Source organism: Anas platyrhynchos, chromosome 12 (genome assembly GCF_047663525.1).
Source record: "Anas platyrhynchos isolate ZD024472 breed Pekin duck chromosome 12, IASCAAS_PekinDuck_T2T, whole genome shotgun sequence".
In the NCBI taxonomy this organism is placed as follows: Eukaryota; Metazoa; Chordata; class Aves; order Anseriformes; family Anatidae; genus Anas; species Anas platyrhynchos.
Window position 1 is genome coordinate 11,115,615 of NC_092598.1, and position 22,451 is coordinate 11,138,065.

The 22,451-nt window shown below is 34.5% G+C and overlaps 2 protein-coding genes across 9 annotated transcripts in view; one reads left to right on the forward strand and one right to left on the reverse strand.

Moving 5' to 3' along the window:
- Positions 1 to 7,191, forward strand: part of SLC7A9 (solute carrier family 7 member 9) — a 12,171-nt gene extending 4,980 nt beyond the window's left edge. For 2 of the 3 annotated variants that reach the window (XM_072043645.1, XM_038185260.2), the window contains 7 exons: positions 1,320 to 1,364; positions 1,668 to 1,791; positions 3,501 to 3,604; positions 4,461 to 4,557; positions 5,415 to 5,564; positions 6,178 to 6,352; positions 6,948 to 7,191. In XM_072043645.1, coding sequence (XP_071899746.1) covers positions 1,320 to 1,364; positions 1,668 to 1,791; positions 3,501 to 3,604; positions 4,461 to 4,557; positions 5,415 to 5,564; positions 6,178 to 6,352; positions 6,948 to 7,012 — 760 coding nt within the window. In that variant the 3' untranslated portion in view covers positions 7,013 to 7,191. The remainder of the gene's footprint in view (positions 1 to 1,319; positions 1,365 to 1,667; positions 1,792 to 3,500; positions 3,605 to 4,460; positions 4,558 to 5,414; positions 5,565 to 6,177; positions 6,353 to 6,947) is intronic. The other variant, NM_001310826.1, reaches the window with a different exon arrangement.
- Positions 1,801 to 22,451, reverse strand: LOC113844996 (putative ATP-dependent RNA helicase TDRD12). 6 transcript variants are annotated; one of them, XR_011812356.1, is made up of 10 exons: positions 21,908 to 22,446; positions 21,235 to 21,396; positions 11,898 to 12,108; positions 10,006 to 10,119; positions 9,766 to 9,919; positions 9,612 to 9,673; positions 8,011 to 8,118; positions 7,518 to 7,706; positions 7,308 to 7,341; positions 1,801 to 3,355 (listed from the first exon to the last, which is right to left on the reverse strand). XR_011812356.1 is itself a non-coding variant. In XM_072043993.1 (10 exons), exons 4-7 carry the CDS (start codon positions 10,068 to 10,070, stop codon positions 8,076 to 8,078), a joined length of 324 nt encoding a protein of 107 aa, XP_071900094.1. In that variant the 5' UTR covers positions 10,071 to 10,119; positions 11,898 to 12,108; positions 21,235 to 21,396; positions 21,908 to 22,396; the 3' UTR covers positions 1,801 to 3,355; positions 7,308 to 7,344; positions 7,518 to 7,706; positions 8,011 to 8,075. The 6 variants fall into 6 exon arrangements, 2 of the variants coding, with proteins under 2 accessions (XP_071900094.1, XP_071900095.1); XM_072043993.1 differs by having other exon boundaries at positions 7,308 to 7,344; positions 21,908 to 22,396; XR_005268901.2 differs by lacking the exon at positions 1,801 to 3,355 and adding an exon at positions 4,564 to 6,619 and having other exon boundaries at positions 21,908 to 22,445.

A 22,451-nucleotide genomic window follows, 5' to 3' on the forward strand; every position in this document is an offset into this window, starting at 1 on the left:
TGTAGAACTCAAAGATGTGATCTAAGAAAGTTAACATCTGACTTGTTATAAAGAATCTCTTAATGAATTCTGGAAAAAGAACACTAGCTTGGTAAAAAAAACAAAACCTCAGGTTACTGTTTATTAGGAACGATTCTATAGTGGATCCTGAAAGGGCTGCTGAAAGGTGTTTAGATACTGTGACAATGAGGAAGATATCAAAAGTAATTCCATTAGGCAAAAAAAAAAAATGTAAATCCTAAAGTCCGCACAGGTTACCCCCATCAAAGCCCATGTTTTGTGAAATACGTAGTGTCGTTTGACTAGTACAAAAGAATAAGTATCAGCAAGTTAGAATTCATAGGGTTTTATATTTTTTTCTTATTCAGCTTTAGAATTGATGTAAAAACACTGAATTCTCCCTCCCTGAGAAGCTTCCCATTGTAAACCTCCTCATGGGTTTATCCATTGTGTTAGACCAAAGAAAATACATTTGAAAATACTCACAAATATGGAAGGCTGTAGGTTCACTTTTATGATCTACATAAAACATTTATATTTGGTACCATGAATGCTGCTTTCCACTATTACTTTCTTAAAATAAACTTACTGGAGGAATACCAATGTCTCTGCTGAAATCCTGAAAATCGTTTACATACATCAGTTCCTGAAACTAACAGGAATGTGAACTGGTCTCAATCTCTGTTGGGACAAATCCAAGATCAAGCTCTGATCCATTAATGCTATTCTTAAATGTTCACACTGTCAAGTTTTGCAAATAGATCCACATTTTTAAAGGAATTAAGAATATAAAACTTTACTTACAGCAAAGCAAGTCCTATTACAATGAGTAAGACAAATGGATTATTCTTCCAGGTTCTTTTTCCAAGCTTGAGTCTCTCAACTTAGACATGAACATCTGCTATTTCAGACATTTACCTAGACTTTTTGATGCCTTGCAATGGGTAGAGTCAACCAGTGCCTTTATTTGAAAAATATTAGATATTGCAAAGCTCAAAGCTCAAAAGTAATCTTGTAAATTTGAAACAAATGTCCACCTAGTTTTTGCTTACTCGGGGATATTTTAACCAAGGGCTAAGAATCTAAGGTACTTCTAAAAATGTAAGATGCATCAAAACTTTAAGGAGGAAAAATTAGTTACTTCAGGCTTACATTTGGATAAGAAGCTCACAGTTTTCTGTTCCGCAGTTTTACTTTTTTTAAAAAAAAAAAACAAAAAACTAAAAAGGCACACCACACAGAAAAAAGAAATAACACCTAACCTTATAACACATTACATATGACTGTTACAAACATTGTTTTAATGTTTTTCCTACCAGGAATCAACTCAATTACATCACAGAAGAACTTAAAAATCCTTACAGGTAAAACCACATAGAAAAGTAATACTACTAATGCCAAAAGAAAAGTAAAAGCTTATCTTTAAAAGGAATGGTTACTGAAAGCTTGAGCACTAACAGAAAAAGAGCTATTTGTATGTATTCTGGGTTTCATAAATCTGTGATTTTTTTATTTTTTTTTTAAATCCTGATTTATCTTTCTCTACAGTAAAGAAATATACACATACCTCTAGAGTATATGGGGGAAAGTAAGAGTCCACAGTTTACTAGGGTAATATTGCTAGTGATACAGCAATGCTGATGGAGTCTTACTTTTGCATTCCTTAGAAATCTACCACTATCTATAATTATTGGAATCCCCTTGGTTACAATTTGTTACGTTCTGATAAACATTGCATATTTCACCGTAATGACTTCAACAGAACTCCTACAGTCCCAGGCAGTTGCTGTGGTAAGCCACTTTATTTTGTAATAAGCCATCTAAAGAAAACCATGGGTATTAAAGTATCCTGAGCAGTTAAAAAAAATGTAAAAAGCAACCTCTAAGTTTTAAGATACAATTTATTTCTAAACTGCCAGTCTCACCTTGATTTTTTCCCATTATCTGTCATTTCTGAATCCAAAATTAATTTAAACTACTGCCTAATTTAAACTGCTCCATCAGATCCCAAAGAAAAAAAAAAAAAAGCAAGCAGAAGTAATGCAGTCTTCAGGTAACATTTTGTAAACACCACAGCTCAGAGGTTGACTGTTTTCCATAGGCACTGAAAGAATGGAAGGAAAAATAGTATCTGACTACTGCTTTGCAGTGATTCCAGTATTTCTGAGAAATAAACACATGCAAAATAACAGATCAATTTTTGCCATTATGGAGATAACAGCAAGTGGTCTGTAATTCACCTCCTCATTTTTCCTTTTACCTTAACTAAACTGAGAACTATCCTCTTTACTTCATTGGATGACATATTATTACAGAAAAAAAATCATTAAGGATTATTCTTAACATTTGAGAAATTTATATAAACACATCTGTCCCTTCAGTTCTACTTGGTACATTTTCCAGAGGACATCTGTCTCCCAAACCATTGTTAAGAGAGCTTGTAAAAATTTCCCCTTATGTAAGTTCTAGGGGAAAACAAACAGCATGTGACATGCACACATGCATACGTGAATGCACTGTAACACAGTGGAGAGGTACTTTATATGTAGAAATACTTAAAAACCTCAAAATAAAAAGGTATTTGAAAATGTAGAATTTTGATGCATTTCAGCCTTTCTTTTCACCAAGAGGTGCAAAACAGTATACTAAGTTGTATGTTGATAAAGAACCACTTCTCTTCAGCGTACCACTAAGCTTAACATCTGTCAACAGCACACATCAGCTACCTCTAAAGCGATCAGACTAAACGAAAAGAAAATACAACTGCTACTGAGCAGCACAAAAGGGACACAGCAAATAGCAAAATAAGCAGGGTGCTCCATATAAAGAGGTCTATACATCTGTAAGGAGCCTTCCTGCTTTGTGCTGGTGAGTGTGCTGCTACCAGGTAAAGCAACTACACTGATGGTAATTTTGTGCAAAAGTAGAACTTGATATGCTTAACTTACTCAACTGAAAATCCAAAATCTACCTGTCAATTTTAATTGAAATTCAGTTACAGCAGATCCATGTACCTACATGAGTTCCAATCCACCTTGCAGTAACAATTAACATACCATGGCACAGGTAAAAAATCAAAGTATATTGAAAGAACTTGGCAAGTTTGTCCCTCACGTGCTCACCCATGACAAGGCCTAGGTTGCCATGGCTTCATTACTACTGTTATTCTTTCTACTTACACTGGAATCACCTTGTGTACACACTGTGCTCTGTGGTAATCACATCTATTCTTTGGCAGACATCCACAAACCAGGTGTCTTAAGCAATTTAAGTGGTTTTGTTTCATTCAAGACAATATTCCACTCTTTATAGATTGTTTCATCAATTAATTCTGGTCTTCTTTTGGCCAAGTATCCTTGAATAGCAAAATATACAACAAATATTTTACTAATACATCAGATACGTTACTTGTTGTATTTTTAAAGAGGTGCCAACATTTCCAAATATACCAAATAGCAGTTAAAATGACAAAAAACATTCATTTTAATTCCATATCCCAGACATTTGGAGATAGAATTCTTTACCCAGCCTCTTGGATAGTACCTCTCTTTGTGGCCTTTTCTACAATTGGATCTGCCAATGGGACATGTTTTACTGCAGGCAGGTAAGTTCCCATTCTAAGTACCTTAAAGTGAATTTTTTTAAGGGTGAAAAAATGTGTATGTATGTTTTTGTATTTAGACAAAAAGATATCAAGGTACTTATGATCTAAAGGTAAAAATTAACAAGTATTTACAAATCTAGCTATAGTTTATTTTGCAAAAAGAAGCAGAGGCTATACAGGTTTGAAAAATCAGAAAAGATATCTCATTTCAAAGTAGACATGGCATGAAATTGTTTTTTCCCCCTTTTCTTTTTGCTGGCTAATTTTAAAGGTTGTTTTTTTTAAAAAAAAAAAAAAAAAGAGTAAGAACATAACTACACCACTAACAGTCAAGATAAGAACTGGAAGGGAAAGCCATTCCTTTCTATCAATTGTTCAACACTTCTATTTAATAGTAAAAGTAAGATCTATCTGAATATGGTAGGGCTGTACAGACTTTTTTTGACAGAAGGTTGTACAGGTAGCTATTTAATATGGAAAAAAATAAAAAGAAATTTTTAATTAAAAGATAGCAGCTTTTTCCAAAACAATTTTAATTAAACGATATGTACAAACTAGCGATTCTGAAAACAGAATTAGTTTCAATTTTTGTGCATTAACATTGGTTATTTCCATTATTTCATTTTAGTGCAATATTCTTTAAATCCCATTGTATGCTAAAGGAAATACCGGTATACTCTAAAGAAAGCGCTAGTCAGATGTTGACACATAATAAAACAAATTTGAAAACTTTTTTTTTTTTGGGGGGGGGGGGGGGGGGGGGGGGGGAGGGAAGGGGAAGGGCAGTGTTAAAATATAACACCACTTGAACTTCATGTGCCACACTAACTAGTTTGCCTTGTTTTTGTTTTGTCAGACTTGTTTATGTAGCAGGTCGTGAAGGGCACATGCTAAAGGTGCTGTCTTACATTAGTGTTAAGCGTTTAACACCAGCACCTGCTATCATGTTTTATGTAAGTATACATTCTAAGTACAGAGAAATTACCTACAAAAAAATCTTAATACATGCTTTCAAAATTTCTTACCAGCAGCTTTGACATGTCTTTGCATCTTTGTGAGATTACAATCTGTATATAAACATATATCCTGAACATGTATTAGGAACAAAGACCATATAATGAAAACTACTTAATTTGAAAAGTTTCATTCCAGAAGATCAAAATTCAAATCAAAATTTTAAGAATCCATAGCATGAAAACCAAGAAATAAGAAGATAAATTATTAGTGTTAGGTAAATCCTTTATCTCACAAGAAGCCTATGAAATATTTCCTACTCTATGTCCTCCTGTAAGGATGCATTTACATATTTTCATTTAAAAAAAAAATTTACACATTTAATAAATACATTTTAAAATAAAACTAGGCTGTATTTCTTTTTGTATTTTACCTTTTTACATCAATGTAATACCAGATAGAGTCAAAATTCTTGCTCTGTCCACTCCCAGAGTCAACAACCAAAAACATAATATATTATTATAATTAATATTATATATATTCATTATAATTATTATTATTATAAATATATTATCTCTTCCTTCTAGATAGTCAGTCAGCAACAAAATGGATTAGCATATACAAGATTACGTGTTTTAACTTAAAACAGAATTCATACTGCACAGAAAAGCAAACATATTGACAGGCTACAGATACTATCTTTAAATGTACTGCAATACACTTGCACCCAGATGTTTAAGCAAAAGCACGCTCCAATTATGTTCTGAATACCCTAAACATACACGCATACCTACACATAAGCTCTTATAAAGTAAGGTTAAACTTCACTGATACTAATTTTTGTTTTCATTTTTAGGGTGCCATTGCTATTATTTATATTATCCCTGGTGACATTAACACACTTATAAACTACTTTAGTTTTGCAGTCTGGATATTTTACGGCTTAACTGTGTTTGCACTCATTGTTATGAGGTTTACAAGAAAGGAAGTCAACAGACCAATTAGGGTAAGTTCAACATTCAGTGTGACTTCTCCTCCACTTCCGTAAATACTAAAACATGAACTCATCTTGAAACTCTGAATATTTGAACATCCTGAGGTAGAGGTTTCTCACCACCCACTTTACCTGAAACCTAGCCATTTATTTGTGTCTTTTTGTTGTTGTTGTTGTTGTTCAAGTTTTACACTATGACAAAGCTCAAAGACTGAGAAAAGCCCAGGCAATGTTTTACTCACATAGATGATGGGCAGAAGCTGTGGCAGATTTTCAGGGATGGGGAACTACAGTCAGCAGACTACCACTGAAAGAGTGCCTGGAAATAGACCCAAACTTCACTGTACTGAGTCAGGTCTCCAATTCATTAAGCTGTATATGAATTACTACATTGCTATTTGCAATAAAGACAGAGACCTTTATTAACAATTCAACAGAAAAAACTTTTTCCCACCTATTTCCTCCTACTTTTTCAATTGTCCCATCTAATTCCAGAAATTTTAAAAGTAAAAACATCCTAAGACGATTAAGCTATGTTTCACATATGTAACTTCTGTAAGAACAGTAAAACAATTAGCTAAGTAATTGTGTTTTTATTTATTTTTTATTTATCTTTATCTTGCAGATACCCATTGTCATTCCAGTCATAGTGACATTAGTCTCCATTTTACTGGTGCTGATACCAATCATCAGTGCACCTGAACTGGCATATTTGTACTGTGTTTTATTTATACTTAGTGGACTCATATTTTATGTACTTTTTGTTCATTTTAAATTCAGCTGGCCCCAGAAAATATCAAGTAAGTATACTACAGACCGTTTCCAAATTCAATAGAACACCTCTAAACCTTAAAGCAACTACCCCAACAAAGTTCGTTATATGGTCCATTGCAATTTAAGTCATATGCTGGGGGAAACAGGGAGGGAGGCAATTTTCCAGACAGATAACATTAGCAAAGCTCACTGTGTGCATAAAGTGATCTTGCATAGTCTCAGAAGGAGCTCTTCATTCATCTCTCAAGGACAAACTGATATGCAAGTATTTCCACAGTGGAAAGCAGAACCAGCTGCAGAGGACAGAATTAGTAGTTCTAAGGACATTAAGAAAATCCATTATGTCTGCCTCCCCCTCCTCCTGAATTATTATGTATAATCTAATCATGCAATTAGAAGCAGTATACTCTATGAAGAGCAAGATTAGAAATCTCAAAATATACTGGCCTGGATCTTAAGATTGTTTTTATTTCCCACTTCCTATTTATTTGTTTTTAAGTTTGAGATACAAATATAGAAAAGAAACAACTGCTTAGAAGGACATTTCTCTAACTCAGAAAAATAGTATTAATCTGAATACTGTTCTCAGAACAAGCTTCTAACAATGTATTTTCTTCTCAGAGCCCATCACTATGCACCTTCAGATGCTTTTGGAAGTTGTTCCAGCAGAGGAAACTACTGAGTAAAATATTTTATATGTACTAGAGTGTTTTTACTTGCTATATTGTTTGAAGGAAATTCCATTTAGTTGGTGTGCATTTATACTTTCTAAATTGCTATGTTCATGCTGGCATGTGTTATTTTTGCAATACTACTTAGTACTTGACGTTTGTTAAATATGAGAATAAAAGATTTCTGAGCAAGACTATAGGGTACAGCAGAGCCTTTTTCATTGCTTGCTAATACGTTAAGGTTATTTTATTTTCTTCATTAATGTTACTTAAACAAGAGGAGCACTTTAATTATGACAATGGTACTCACCTGCAGCACTGCCAGAATGCCTCTTTTGTTGTTTCTGCTGAAAGAACAGAATAGCTATCATTCACAGCATCACCCACAAGTGACACAAAACTGAAGACACATTGCAGAAACACATACTAACTCTAATCCTCAGTTGCTCAGACCAAACACTAGCTATCAAAGAATTGGAAGACTAAGGAAATGGGAATCAAGTAAACATGGACAGCATACCTGCCTGAAAAGAAGAGAGTGATTCTTTTTTTAAAGCAAGGTCATAAGTAAAGGCTTAATTTCTCAGGTATGTGTTTTCTCCACTGCCATCTAAGGTACAGAACACCAAGCAATTGCAACAGAAATTATCCTCAGCACGAATGTGACTTTACAGAAGTAACATCATCCTATAAATGTTCCATTTGGTACCTAATGAAAATAATTAAAAAAAAAAAGCCAAATTCATACACAGATTTAAGCAGCTTTTAATTTCCCTGGCCAAGAAACTGGTTCTGGGTAACTTACAATAGTTACTATGTTCCCTCAAAGCCAATGGATAAAGAAAGTAGTTTTCTCAAGTCATGTGTCAATATTTTAAAGTGATTATATTGAGAAAGATTGGAATACTGAAAGCACAAGTCCTCTGAATAACTTAATACATCCATTCCAAATACATAACACAGGAATATTAAGCAACTCCACCTACTACTATTTTGAAGGTTGAAAAACATACCTGACTGGGGGTAGAGATGAAAATGGTGACTGAGTCTTAAGTGTCAATAAACTGGGAAAAGCAAACTACATCTTGGTGCAGGACATCAAGCAGACAGAGCACGGATGGCTTCAAAACACAGAACAAAACTTTCTTCACAAAAGATGTTATACCACTGAGTTCCTTAACACAGGAGTTAGAAGTTGACAGAGGTTCATAAAGCAACAAATCAAAGCAAAAAGTCCACAGAGAACCTCTTCCTCATGAAGACTCTCATCAAAAATAGCTAGAGGCCAAGAGAACATACTTGGAGTTTACTGAAACATTTTTATAGTGTTCTTAAAAAAACTGCTCTTGCCACCTGCTACAAACACAGGGCTAAAGACAGCTTCTGTTTTTACCTTATACAGGGTTGCCTTGCTTTTTCAAAACGTTAAGAGATAACTGTCTATGTCCATTAGATTGTAGATTTTTCCACTGGTAGAAAATAATTTTACACTATATTTATGTATCAGACAAGTCAGAAGGACACAATGCGTGAAGAAGGAAAAATGCTGCTCCACCATATTTTTTTGTAGGTCATGTGACAGTCTCCTATTTTCAACAAAATTTTAGGCTTCTTAAAATAAATCCGTAAAGCTAAATCTCTATTCTAAGTCATCATATAGTTCCATTGGAGAGACTAACATGTTTTAAAGATCTACAGATGCAAACAGATTGGTACCAGCTTATAGCTATTGCATTATTATTTCACTGTGAGATATTCTGGTGTGTACAAATATAACAGTGTAAAATTATTTACTGAAAAATTACATGAAAGCTCGAAGCCTTTGAGCTAGGCAGACAAGATTTTGTCCTTCATTAGCGTAAAAGTTTTAGCTAGGTGAGAGGAAATTGAGTAATGAAAAGAATTCATAACACATGAAAATGTCAAACTGAAAACACTGAATTTTCTACCACAATGCTCATTCTGCTAATACTATGCAGCGGTTTGCTATTCGTTAGCTGCACAGTACAGTATTTCTTGCCAAGTTCATGAATTTCCAGTCAGGTACAGATTGCCATCTGAGTTCAGGCATCATTTATTCGTGCAGAACTGAAACAGGCAATTGCTACAAAACTGATTCCGTATACGTATGAAGGATAATGTAGAAATAATTGACAGACCATCAGAGTTTGTGAAATTGCAGAAATTATTAACTATTGCTAACACAGCAAACTAAGGTAAGTAAAGCTCTTTAATTACTTAAATTAAAAGTACATCTATGCACGTCATCACTAAAGCCAACAATTTTGAAGCGAAAGCACAGGACAATATACATAAAGTTCTTCTCGAGAGTATTATTTTCAGATACTTAGAACACAAGAAGGACTTTACTTACTATTTTCCTCCAAAAAATAAACACAGTTCTGCAACCTATACGTTCAGTTTCAGCAATTTTATGGGGAATGATCATGCGAGAGACATTATTTTGCAACATTATCCTTAACAAACAATAAAGATTTATCTCCACATTACTCATCACTTTCTACACTGCTGTTGTCTGAAGACTCAACCAGATCTTTGGCTACTGCCGATAAACATTTCATACATAATGAACACTGACTTATTCAATCCTTACCAACTGGAAAAGGACCCTTCAAAATCTTCCCAGTGTTCGAAATCAAAAGACACATGAGGATTCTGTTAACAAAAAACAGTCTGAAATATCTGTACCAAAGCACAGCTAGTATGTTTGAAATATTCAGTAATTCTCAAATCAATTTTCTCTTCACCTTTTTCTTTAGTAACTTGCACCATGCTCCTTTTTTCTCTTTTGTGAGGCTAATAGCAGCCTCTTTATCCTTAATCACACATGATGACTTTTCTGTAAGTACGTACTGATGTAGCTCCATGTCAGCCAAATAAAGTTTGTCTCCTGAACAAGCACTAAATTATAAAAAAGTTTAAAAATAAATAAATACAAACTAACAGCCACATTTTAGGTTTATTAAACTTAAGTTTCATAAACTTACCTGAAAATTACCTTCTCTTTAGAAAAGTCACATTTATAGTCAGCAATACCTGCTATTTTTACCATCACCGTAACAGTCACTTCATTTTAAAACCACTTTATTTCTGGATAAAAGCTAGAATAGAGAAAGATTAACTGGGGTTAGCCCAAACGGAAAATAAACTTTCCTACATACAACTAGAATTCTCCCCTTAGGTTGCCCACTTGTATGTTTCAGCACTTGTATGTGTATCCAAGCCATAATACTTTGTCTCTAAGTAGCAATATCAGGAAACAGAGTGTCAGCCTCACTTGCTACAAAAGCAATGTGACCTCAGCCTTTGGAGGAGAGTATTTATTAGCTCAAGAGGGAAGATACTCAACACCACCACTGGTCTCTGGAGCTCAATGTCAATTTAACAATTAAAGGATACTTCTACCTGTATTGTACCTATTTACACATAAAACAGATAATCTCGGTAAGGATAATTGTCCTGTTTGGCAGTTCACATTAAAAAGCAAGCATGGTAGCAAAATCACTCTGAGTTTTTGTACCATTTATGCTGATGCAGGGTAGAGTCTTCTGCTTCCTTAATTTGAGCTTCACCACCCAAAAATAAGATATTGAGGAAGATATTTTATACTTATCTATACTATACAAACCAGATTCCAGAATAGCCCCATACCATCATAGAAATAATTCACTAGCAATCAGATTACTACTGCACGCACTACTGCAACCATGCATTTGGTACTTATGTCAGATACTTCCTATCTGGAAATATTCTATTAAGCTAATAGTATTACAAAAAGATAAATAGTACATATCATAAATGTAATGACTTTACAAAAAGATAAATAGTAAAAACCAAAAAACCACTTTTGTTATTAACTTCATGAAATAGTCTGGATTTTACAAAAAGATAAATAGTCTGGATGACATAATTAATTCAATACTCTGTTACTGGTGCATTTTCAGCTCCCCAGATTTACAGTTCAAGTTTTAATCACTCACATATATTCCATCTATAAACGAACATTCATGCTAATTGCAGAACAGATGAAGCTATGAGAGGGGAGTCATGTCAATCAACCCCCTTGTTCAAGGAGGGTCACCTAGTACCAGTAGCCCAGGACTGCATCAAGATGGACCTTCAAGTATCTCCATGGATGGAGAGTATAAAACTTCACTGAGCAATCTGTTCCAGTTCTTAGTTACACGTGAATGCTACGTAGATGAAAATCAGAATATATTTCTGCCTGTGCTCCTTTTTTTAACTCAACAACACTAAAACTACCATTGGGTCGATCCAAACTGTATTTCCTAGGGTAAGTACTATTTTTGCTTCAGGTAGTTTTCCTTTAATTTTGTGATGAATATAATGGGTTACCTAGGAAAAACAAAACACCATGTTTGAGATGTATACCAAAGGTAACTTTGCATTTATTTGAATTGTAGTGAAACATCATCTGAGCTTAACAATAAGGGTATTCAATACATCGAAACGATTTAACTAATGAAATACTGTAATTTTACCATGGATCAAAGTACTGTTAAGTCTTTAGGAAGGAACTTATTAATAGAAGACTACCCAAGCCCAGGTCAATTTACAGAGGCTGCCCTCCTGTTACTCCCCACAGACTTAAAAGTAGCAATAACTTGTTCTGGAAGAAGGCATTTAAATCACATAGGAGAAGATCCCATAAATTTCACTTTATTATTTTGCAAGCAAATAAAAGCTAAAAGTTAACTTCTTAGAATCTGGACCACTAACAGATATTTATTGATAAGACTAAAAAGCAATTAAATTTGATAACTAAGTTTGCAGTTCATAACTGTTTTCCTGTAGAAAACAAACACACAAATTAAAGAACCTACGGGAAATACTATGAAAAAAAGATGATGAATATTACCTTCGGGATCCATTCAATTTCATTATCAATGAAATCATTTCTTTTCTTCTTCAGCTTCTAGCACCCTGGCTGTAAAACCATGCAGTTCCGGGGGAATTTCAGTTTCAGCACACTTTTAATAGCGCAGGATCCCAAGAGCATGACATGTGTTGTTTTCTGTTAGCAGTATGAACGACCTTGCCTTTGTATGTTCCTGATCTACTGATGATTCCTAAAAAGTACGTATGCATTTCTAAGCTTTTATTTATCCACCAAACAATTATCAAATGTTAACATTAATTTGTTGAAGATTTATTCAAACCTCTATCACATCATGGAAGTTGTTAGACATGTTGTATAGACATTGACCGAAGATTCTTGGAGAAGGAAAACGGAAATGTATCACGCAAAATGCATCTGTATTTCCCCAAAACTGCATACAGTCGTCTGTTAAAACTGAACACACAGTTTAAACACAAATGTAAGGGAACCAAAATACTTAAGCATGTGAAGTATTAGGTCACATTTGCAATGCCTGTTTCCTTCCCCCCATCCACTGACTTAAGAATCGAGGAAAATCTTTTCCCAATACACTTCCATAATGCATTACTTCTTCAACACATTTCATAAGCATATGGCAGACAGCATTACAAGTTAGTTTATGATCTGTGTAAATCTGAATCTCATAACAATATCGAAGAAAGAATAGACCACAGCCAAATACTTCAGAAAATAGAAAATACTTCCAGTAATGCAGAAATGCTAACACTTTGAACCTCTAGATACAATTAAGTTAATCTTCTATTGACAGATAAAAGGCAAAAATTAAGTTTAAAACTTGTTAAGTCTTTGCCCTTGCAAAGAACTCAAAAAAAAAAAATCTACCAGAACACAGGGGGAAACAATTATGTTAAGGCTTCAGACGTTCTGAATTTCAAACTGAAAATAGCCTCCGTATTAGCAGAGGATCATGAAACTGTGGAAATTCTCTGAAAGTATTAATGGTTCTTGTAACTAATAAATCAAACAACTCTTAATCTCCTTTTCATAAGTAAGGCTTCCTGATGATTTCCCTCTCCACAGTTTAACCCTGAGACCTGGGGGTGGGGGAGAGTAGAGTAGATGCAGCACTAACAAGTAAAAAGATAACCAAGTGACAAGATAACCTAGTTTTAAGTATTTAATGTAGAACATAGGTCACCATGAAGAAATAAACACAAATGTACAACTAGAAAACAAGAAAATACCTACCTAATACAACGTAAGTACAATTTATAAATACCACCAATATTTCTAAAATCTCAAGAACCAATTCACTCTCAAAATATTTTTCATGCATAATCTATGCTGAGGAGCAAAACCTTCTAACACGACTACAGAAATAAAGAAAACAGTTTTGAAAACTGAAGTCAGTATTTGCTTTTTAGTATCTGCATATAACCCCAAACAGTTTTTTAACAGAAAATTAGTAGCTTTCTCAAATCTAGAGGGAAAAAAAAATAAATCAAATGTCACTGGAGAAAGAAAGATTTCTTAAAAGTTTCAAGGAATGAAGCAATGGTTCTTTCCATCAGCTACATACTGAATTTAAAATACTCCAACAACTCAGGCATATTAAGTATGGGTTATCTGATCTGCATCATAGTAAATCAAAGCACAGCACAAATCAATTCATATTTAATTGAATTTGAAAATATTAAATCACACTAACAATTGATGTAATAAAGAAACTTAACATGTTTAGAGTGCAGAAAAATATCTTCCCCATCAAATATTTGTTACCAAACCATAGTTGAAAAGGAACTATTTTTATTGTACTTTGAATAAATATCAACAGCTTCAAACTCCTTTCTTGCCCAAAATAGTGCATATGCATTTTTTTCTCTTGAGTGATCAAGAATAGTAACTCAAAACATACACCACCACCTAAATCTCTGATTACATAACAATTTCAAATATTTATCACAACACACCATACTTGTCCGTGTGAACAACTGACTTTTCCTTGCAAGGCAAACTTGGAAATATTTTGGTAATCTATCAAGAAGAAATGAAAACTATGTTTTTCTTTGCACTAAAATACTGTTCAAGGAAGTATTTCTTCCATGGACTGAGGTAAAAGTGGTTTTCTTACTTAACTGTAGGATTTTCCAAGTATTTTGGACTTCTCTCTGTACCAAATTATATGTTTTTCTGATTGAGGCAACAATTTTAATGAAGCAAACTTCAAAAAAGTATCTAACTTCTTATGAAGCAGAATTTTCTTTCAAGCACTTGACAAGAACGCTGCCCACAAAACATAACAAAACATTAACATTAGGTCACAGTCATATCTCGAGCAACAGCCCTAACGGGCTGTTCAAAAGATCCTCAGTTCTGAACTGGGGATTTTCTAACAACCATCTTTTATCACAAGCAATCAACAGACATGACTTGGTCAAAGATCTGCAGCACTCAGGTGGCTGATAAAGGTAACTTGGCATTAGACTACTCAACAAACAAGAAGAAACTCCAACAAACATCAATCATTCTGTAGCATAAGGACCATTTTGTTTTCAGGGCAGCGTTAAAGTTTACTGTCTTTTATATTTAGAAAACTGAAAGTCCCACTGTAGACAGCTATTAATCTTCATAAAACCATGGCAAAGGAGCAAAAGAGTAGGCACAACCTTTTCAAGGATTAGCACTGTTTTTTTGTTTGTTTTTTTGTTTGTTTGTTTGTTTTTTTGTTGTTTTTTTTTAATATGTTCTGCATTTTAAAGAAAAGAAACAACATTCCACTCCAATTTAACTCTATCAATAATTACTACAGTCTCCCAGATCTGTTACATAGAAGAAACAGCTAGATGACTACAGCATTTCTTATCTGTCCCATACATGCTTAATCAAATTCACCTTTGACAGTTTATTACACAATATGATACTTGCAGATTTGGTACTTTCATTTAGATCTGTGCTTGACCTTTGGTACGTCTTTTCCTGAAAAGAACTAGAAACACTATGACCTAAGAAGATAATCAGAAATTTTTAAGTTACCTGAACACATAAAAAGTCAATATTGTTATTTACAGTGAGTTGCCACTGATTTGCTGTTTAGTTTATTTTCAGCATTTAATGATGTCTGGTTCTCTTGATCTTTTGCAAGACTTCCAGTATTCTCTTCAGTGTCCACAAAGCAAGCAAAGTTCTTTGAGACAACATCATCATTAATGCATACCATAAAAAATAATAATAATAATAATAATAAATCCTTATTGACCAGAATCAACATTGCATACTTATTTAGAGTATATCTGAAGTTTTAAACAATAGTAACATTTAAGCTGATAGACTTGAGCGGATAGAAGGTATAAGACTTTATATGTACTTTCAAAGTTATTGTCTATGGCAATGACCACAGCCACAGTGTTAACAGCCTTTAACGCTAAATGATCCAAGCAGATGCAAGTGCATTATTTTATAACTACATTACAGCTGCTTAAGTCTGACGGTAACTACAGCAAATTATTGGCAGAAGTTAGACATTTTGACAAGTGGAGCTACTTCTCCCCATGAAGGTTTGAGGACTCAGTCTTATTATAGAATGGTTTAGTTTGGAACATACCTTACATTTCATCTAGTTCCAACCCCATGGGCTTGCCATGGGCAAGGACACCTTCCACTGTATCAGGTTGCTCAAAGCCCCATCCAAAGCAAGTATGAACTGGTATTTAAAGACACTTGAATAAAGTAGTTGCAAAATATAACACAAAAGGCGTGAAAATGCTGTAAATAATTCACAAAGCTGTCCACTTGAATTGCTTCCTGTATATTTATATTTTTAAAGGGACATCTCATTGTAGGATGCAGAGTAATTCAACTTAAATAACATCAAATATTTCTTGAAAAACCTCAAAGACAATATTTGTTTTAAGCAAAGAAAATATTATAATGCTTGAACACAGGTAACAGATTCTGAAAGACAAACAGTTTTACTGCGCATTTCAGTGTTACAACCTCCAAAGCAGCTGTGCATTACAACTCCAGGTAATCAAAAGGAATAGCAAAAATCAACCAAACCAAACAAAAACAACAGAAAAACAACACTTCACCCAGGATACTTCTAGTTCATTTAAAGTTATCTCCAACAATTCCACTTTAAAGTTGAAGTGCTCTGGTTTTAACACTAATATCAGCATTCACACACTTCTTACGCATTTAATAACATTGTTCGGGCCAACTTTTTTAAATTCAAGTTCCATAAAATATTGATAGCCCTAAAATTTTTGTTATCTGCTCTTTAAATATATATATGGACTCGATGATCTTGAGGTCTCTTCCAACCTAGAAATTCTGTGTGATTCTGTGTGATATATATATATAATTTTAAACAGTGAAGAACTTAACGTGTTACTTCAAATTTTAACACATTACTGAAATACTGAAATAAATGTGATTAGGACAATGAGGAAAAAGATGAATGAGGTTATAGTGAGTAGAATTGACTCTGGTATCCACTGCTGCTCAGCCTTTCACCAGACCAAGTTAGCAGGAAAACAGCTTTGGGAACATAACATTCATTTTCTGTGAGTCTCATTTGTGATTTTTCTTGTACTTGTAACAGTAATTGTAACAGTTGTAATTAGACCTAAACCAAGCCAAACTATAAATGATAAATTCGTAAAATAAATTACCTTCATCAGAAATTTGTAAAAATGAAAGAAAATCTTGAAAGGGCAAAAAGAAATTTGCATGAAATAACCTAAATGTGCAGTTCCTATGAGAATGTGTACTTTTTGTTACACAACGTATCTTTGTGCAATGCTACAGACTTGCACTTCATTTGCCTGCCAATACCTTCAAAATAAAGGTACACATGAAAGAAAATGGAATTTCTGCCTCCTGGAACACATCCAGAGAGTTACATCAACACTAACATAAAACAATATCATTAATAAGTTAATGATTTAGCTTCTACTGTACCTGGCAAATGACAAAACTCACTTGCAGATAATGCTTTTCAGTCCTAAGCTGATTACAAAGTTATGATTTACATAATAAAGCATGCAAATAGGTTTCTAGATATAGAAGTATCTTACCTTTTAATCTTTTATTGTCACATAAAGAATAACATCAAATGTATTATCTCCTACAGCACATAACTTGGCTTTGATTTGCGTAGTTGCTAAATGTAGTAGTAAATAAGAAGGAGAAATATTAACCCCATATCAAATTATCACTATTTTTCAAGCTATACAAAAACAGAAATAATGGTTAAATTAATGCAACTTATTTCTTGGAAGAAAAACTAATACAAATGTTGTAACTTTTAAATGAAACAAGAATCTAACAAGGCATTAAGAACACAGCTCGAAAAATGAAGTTGCCCTCAGTCTTTGAAGGAAGACTGAGAACTGAAAAGCTTTAATGACCTGTCCACAGAAACCAGTCTTATTCATACACTGAAATTATTTATATATTTATTTGTGAAATCAAGTTCCATGTTGTTATTGCTTCCTATTGACCTTTACTTTGCATAATAATGCATTATACTCGGATGTGTGAAAACCTCTGAATCATGAAAGTGCCATGTTCCATTAGTATGGAAAACTAACAGCCTGGAGACTCTTCACTGTTTTTATAAATTCATCCTCTTCTCCTCAAATATCTGTGTGTATTGTATTGTACTTGCAAATAAGCAGGTAGGTTGTTTTTCAGGTAGAGGCACATAAATAAGATTAGACAAGAACAGTAAAGGGCTGCTTTTCTAGCAACGCCAACAAGCACTCTCACACCGAAATAGAATGGTGGGTATGGAAAAGACTGCATGAGCTCCTGAAACACCACACATGGGAAATGACAACAGACTGGAAAACAAGCATTTCTACTTCACTAAATAACTATTTGGAGCAGTAGATAGTTTCTTCCAAGATAGTTTATTTCACGATAGTTTATTCCATGCTGGCAACAACCTAGTCACCTTTAACAATTTATGCAGCATGGTAAAGATACAAGTCTACACACATTGTTGGCTAAGTCAAATCACACCAAAAAAAATTGAGTAACTCCCTTCTCTTTAGAATGCTGTGAAAATTAAAAAGGAAGTATGATCAAATATATATTCCAGTACTACATTTCTCTGACAACTTATTTTTCAAAACAGAAGGGCCAATTTTGATTTTGATAGCATATTTACCTTTCAGAAGACTTTGAAAATACTAAGTAGCAGCATTATCTCATTTTTGGGCTGGCCTAGGAAAATAAACACAACCAGTCATCCCACATAATCAAAACTTCAAACAATAATCTGGAAAGTGATGCACATTCAAAAAAAATGATCTCAGTTCATACTAAGTCTCAAAAACTGTCTCTAACAGAAAAATTAGCACAATCTTACTACTTTGAATGTAACTTCAGTTTTGATGTTTCAGTTCATCCATAAAATGAACTGCCTGAAAATTACGAGATATTGATTAGTCAAAGTATGATGGCTTATATCCAACATAAAATAAGGCAATCAGGAAAAAAAAATAGATTAACAAGAAGTAGAGTAAAACATTTAAAAAGTATTGAGCAGTTTTGAACAAGCACTTCACAAACATTTTGAATACTTTAGGGTTTGTAACAGAAAATTTAGTTCTTTGCCATCTTCAGCAATTGCAAATATAAAAAAAAAAAAAAGGAATCAAATGTAGAGCATTGTAAACAGACTATAGTAGATATACGTAGAGAACTTCATTGATCTTTTGATAGTTCACAAAGATGGCCCACTCAAGATGTATGCTATTCCCATCCTAATTGAACTAGTATTTGTTTTGTCAGAGTATTTAAGTAAAATACTGATTCCTTCTTTGAAAGGACAGTATAAAAAACAAACCTAAATGTCTAACTACATGTAGTTATAAATATTCTTTAGTAACAAAAAACAAGATAGGTTACTTGCTATAATGCCATGTTCCCCCATGATCTGGCAGGTCTTTGACAATAACATCCTAGAACTCAAAGTAAGGACACACAAGCACTTTTCTTTATCACTACATCTCAGGGAACACCTTATTCCACTCCTTCAAAACTGGCATAAATATGATACGGAAAGTACAACAGGAATCCTAAGTATTTCAAGGAGACAGATATAATGGGGAAAACCAAAGTTATCTATAATGTTTATACATTAACAGAACTTCAGGCAGAATGTGTAATGACAACAAACAAGATTGTCAGGAATAAGATAAACACTTGTAATAAACTGCACATGAATCGATTAGTAGAGAAGCTCATGTGCTGGAATCACAGTTCTGGGATTGTAGATGAACGGCAACTGCCAAAAATTTGTCTGAATTTCTTGGTTTCTAAATAAACATCAAAAGATTCAAATAGATGAATAATAAAACCCAAATCATTAGGCAAGTTGTTTATGAATTGCTCTTGTAAAAAAGAAATCGTTTTCCGCACCTTATCCCCTAAGTTCTTATTGAAACTGTACCCTCTGAAGAAAAAAATAGGTGTGAAGTTTCATCACAATATAAGAAATTCATGACTAGAATACAATTGTTAAACTCTACTTCCACTATTTCTGCTGTATCTTCAGAAAAGTTGAGACTCAACGTCACTGACTTTGTGCAATACAATCTACATTTTTTTTGCTCTATATGGGATTTGCATAAATGCTTTCACTGCAACTCAAAACACTTAAAAACGAAGCAGAGATAATCTAATTTCACAAAACAGACTTTTTTTCTCCAGTGGTGTTTCAAACACATGCTTTCTTTATCCTGTATGCAACAACACTTTTCTTCTAGAAGTTTGGCTCCTACAGTGAACTCTCTGGAACCCGTTTTATTTATTTATTTATCTAAGACAGGTCCTGTAAGGAGCAATTAATAAACACATTTGCCCTGAATATGAATGCACTTCCCATTTAGTAGAGAAACATCAGAAAGGTTTGCAGTACAGTTTAAAGTCTTTTCATGATATTTACACCTCGTAAACTATATATACACCACCTGGTGCTGCATATGCCATTTGGCAATTCTTATCTCTGAGTGAGAAACCAGGTATGACTAAAGTCAGTAAGAAGGAAATTAATAACATGCATCTGTACTCATTTCCCTAAAAAAATAAATAAATCTTTGTATAGCTATCACTAAAGCCTTGATCTATACGTAATTACCCCTTATAAATGGTTTGATGGGAGACATTTAATAACCAGCAAAACACCACCTATACCAAGCTTTTAAGATCCATATATTTATCATTTTTGTTCGAAGTTATTTCATAATGAAAAGCAGTATATCACGTGTTTAATTCTATTAGAAGGTATTTTAAACTAATGGCATTGTCAAATTGCTCTCTGATACAGGCACATTCAATTTAAAAATGTTATTTATTTTAAGATTTAAAAATACTTATTCTGAAATATTTAAAATAAGCTTTCTTAATTTTGTTGAATACTACAAAAACATTGGTAAAGATTCTTGTACGATAAGTTGAATATTGTGTTAAAGAAGTGAACCTTAAACATGGCTGAAAGCTGGAAGAGATTTTTTAAGACACATTTTAATATTTTAGAAATAATTGGTTTCATAGTGGTTTTATTTATTTATCCCTTAATAAGGTATGTCTCATTAATATTAACTGATAACCATAAATCTCAATCATATTAAACTGACACTATTCCAGTTCCAAGTCTTTAAGGAAAAGAAAAATAGAATAGAAAACATCTTTAAAAAATTAACCAAACAAAGACTGGTTTGCATCCACACTGACAAGGGCCCATCATATGGATAGCAGTTTCTTGTGGAACCACACTTCAATGAAACCAAAGCCTTGTGACTATTAAACTAAACAAATACTGATAGCCAACAAAATACATTTCGGTGACACTCCCCCCCCCCCAAAAAAAACCAAAAAACCTCTTACACTTTTGTTAAAACAAAGTAGTATTTGGCATAATCCCCCAGAAAGCATTCTGTTTGATAATGACCTGCACAGTACATGATTGACTTAATAACTGCTCTACACCAGCATTTCAGTTCTTCACTGAAAACCACACAAATCTAAAAAGAAAAGAACAAGACAACAGGCTCTTGTAAACGGAACAAACATCACTGTCAGTTTTCTTAGAAGCAAGCAAACAGTGTTTACGATGCAGCCCCGATTTACTTTATACAAGTACTGCAGCTTCCTTAGCGATAAAGCTTACACATAAGATGACACAAACCATGTAACGTCCTTTTCTACTACAAAGCAGTAATCAAAAAACAAACAAACAAACAAACAAACAAAAAAACCACACATACATCTTCGATAATTCACCCCCTAAACCAATGCAAATACCAAATTATTTATTTTATTGTACACAACATAGCAATGTCTTTACCTGGCCTTCTTCTAATGTTACTGGCTTTGCTTCATCCGCATTTTCACAAGATTTATCATAGAACCGATTTATTTCTGCATTCTGGTTTTTATACTCTATTTCATCAACTATGTAAGGCCCACATGCTTCCATAGTAACTCAAAAGCAATTCGGATCTTCAATCTGGTGCAAACAGTAGATTAAAAAGTAGTATTATCTCCTGCTGAAGTGATAGGGTATTTTCATGAGCATCTGAGTAGTAAACATGAATCTTAAAACCTTTAGCAAGGCCTCTTACATTATACGAATAGATACTCAGCATAAAGAATGTTAATAGGCATAACGCATCTTTCACATTCACACAATTAGTTCAATAAATGACTTCTAAACTTGTAAGTTTCTTTAGCACTGCAATTAACAACATGCAGTCTTCAGAGTATCTTGAAGACTGTGGCTGCTGCAATCTAGCTACCTGACCAAGCGGTCAGCAAAACCCCAAAAGCTTACATCATTAAAAAACAAAACAAAACATAAAGACATGAACCCCAACCTTTGACATGCATTTTAGTACGACAGAAATTTTTACTCGTTTTTCACAGCACACTTGTACTGGAACAGAACAGATCTCTTGCACGCCATTTCACCACAGCCTCGCACATCACAACGCCGCTCACCACGGCAGCGCTTAGCCTACCGCTTCGAAGAATTCACACCACAGGCGAGCAGCTAACGAAATATTTCAGGAGACAGAAGTCACGGCAGTGCCCTCCAGCTGGCAGAGCCACTGCCACCGTCCCCACAGCCACGAAGCCCGAGCGCTGCCCTCACCTCAGCGCGCTGCCCGCCACCCTCAGAAGCCTCCAGAAGCCGCCCGCGGGCCGCCAGTGCGCGTGCGCCGCCCTCAGGCAGCCCCCATGGAGGCGGCGGCGCCCGGCTGAGGCTTGGCCGCGGGCAGGGGGCGGCGCGGGGCCGGGCTCGGCTCGCTGAGGGCAGCGGGGTGTCGGTGGTGCGAGGAGGGAGAGCGCTGCCTTTCGTGGCCTTTCTGCTGCTCCTGGTTCAGGGGGGCTTTCCCAGACCCCGAGTCCGAAGCGCAGTGTGTGCCTGGAAGGTCTAAAGGAGGCAGCTGGGGAGCTTGGCACCTGGCGCTTCTCTGGTGGAGCTGTGCTGTGATAAAAAATAAATGCATCCCCACACAGGCAGCTGTTGGAAATGTCCCCTGACATATAGGCCCTTACTTC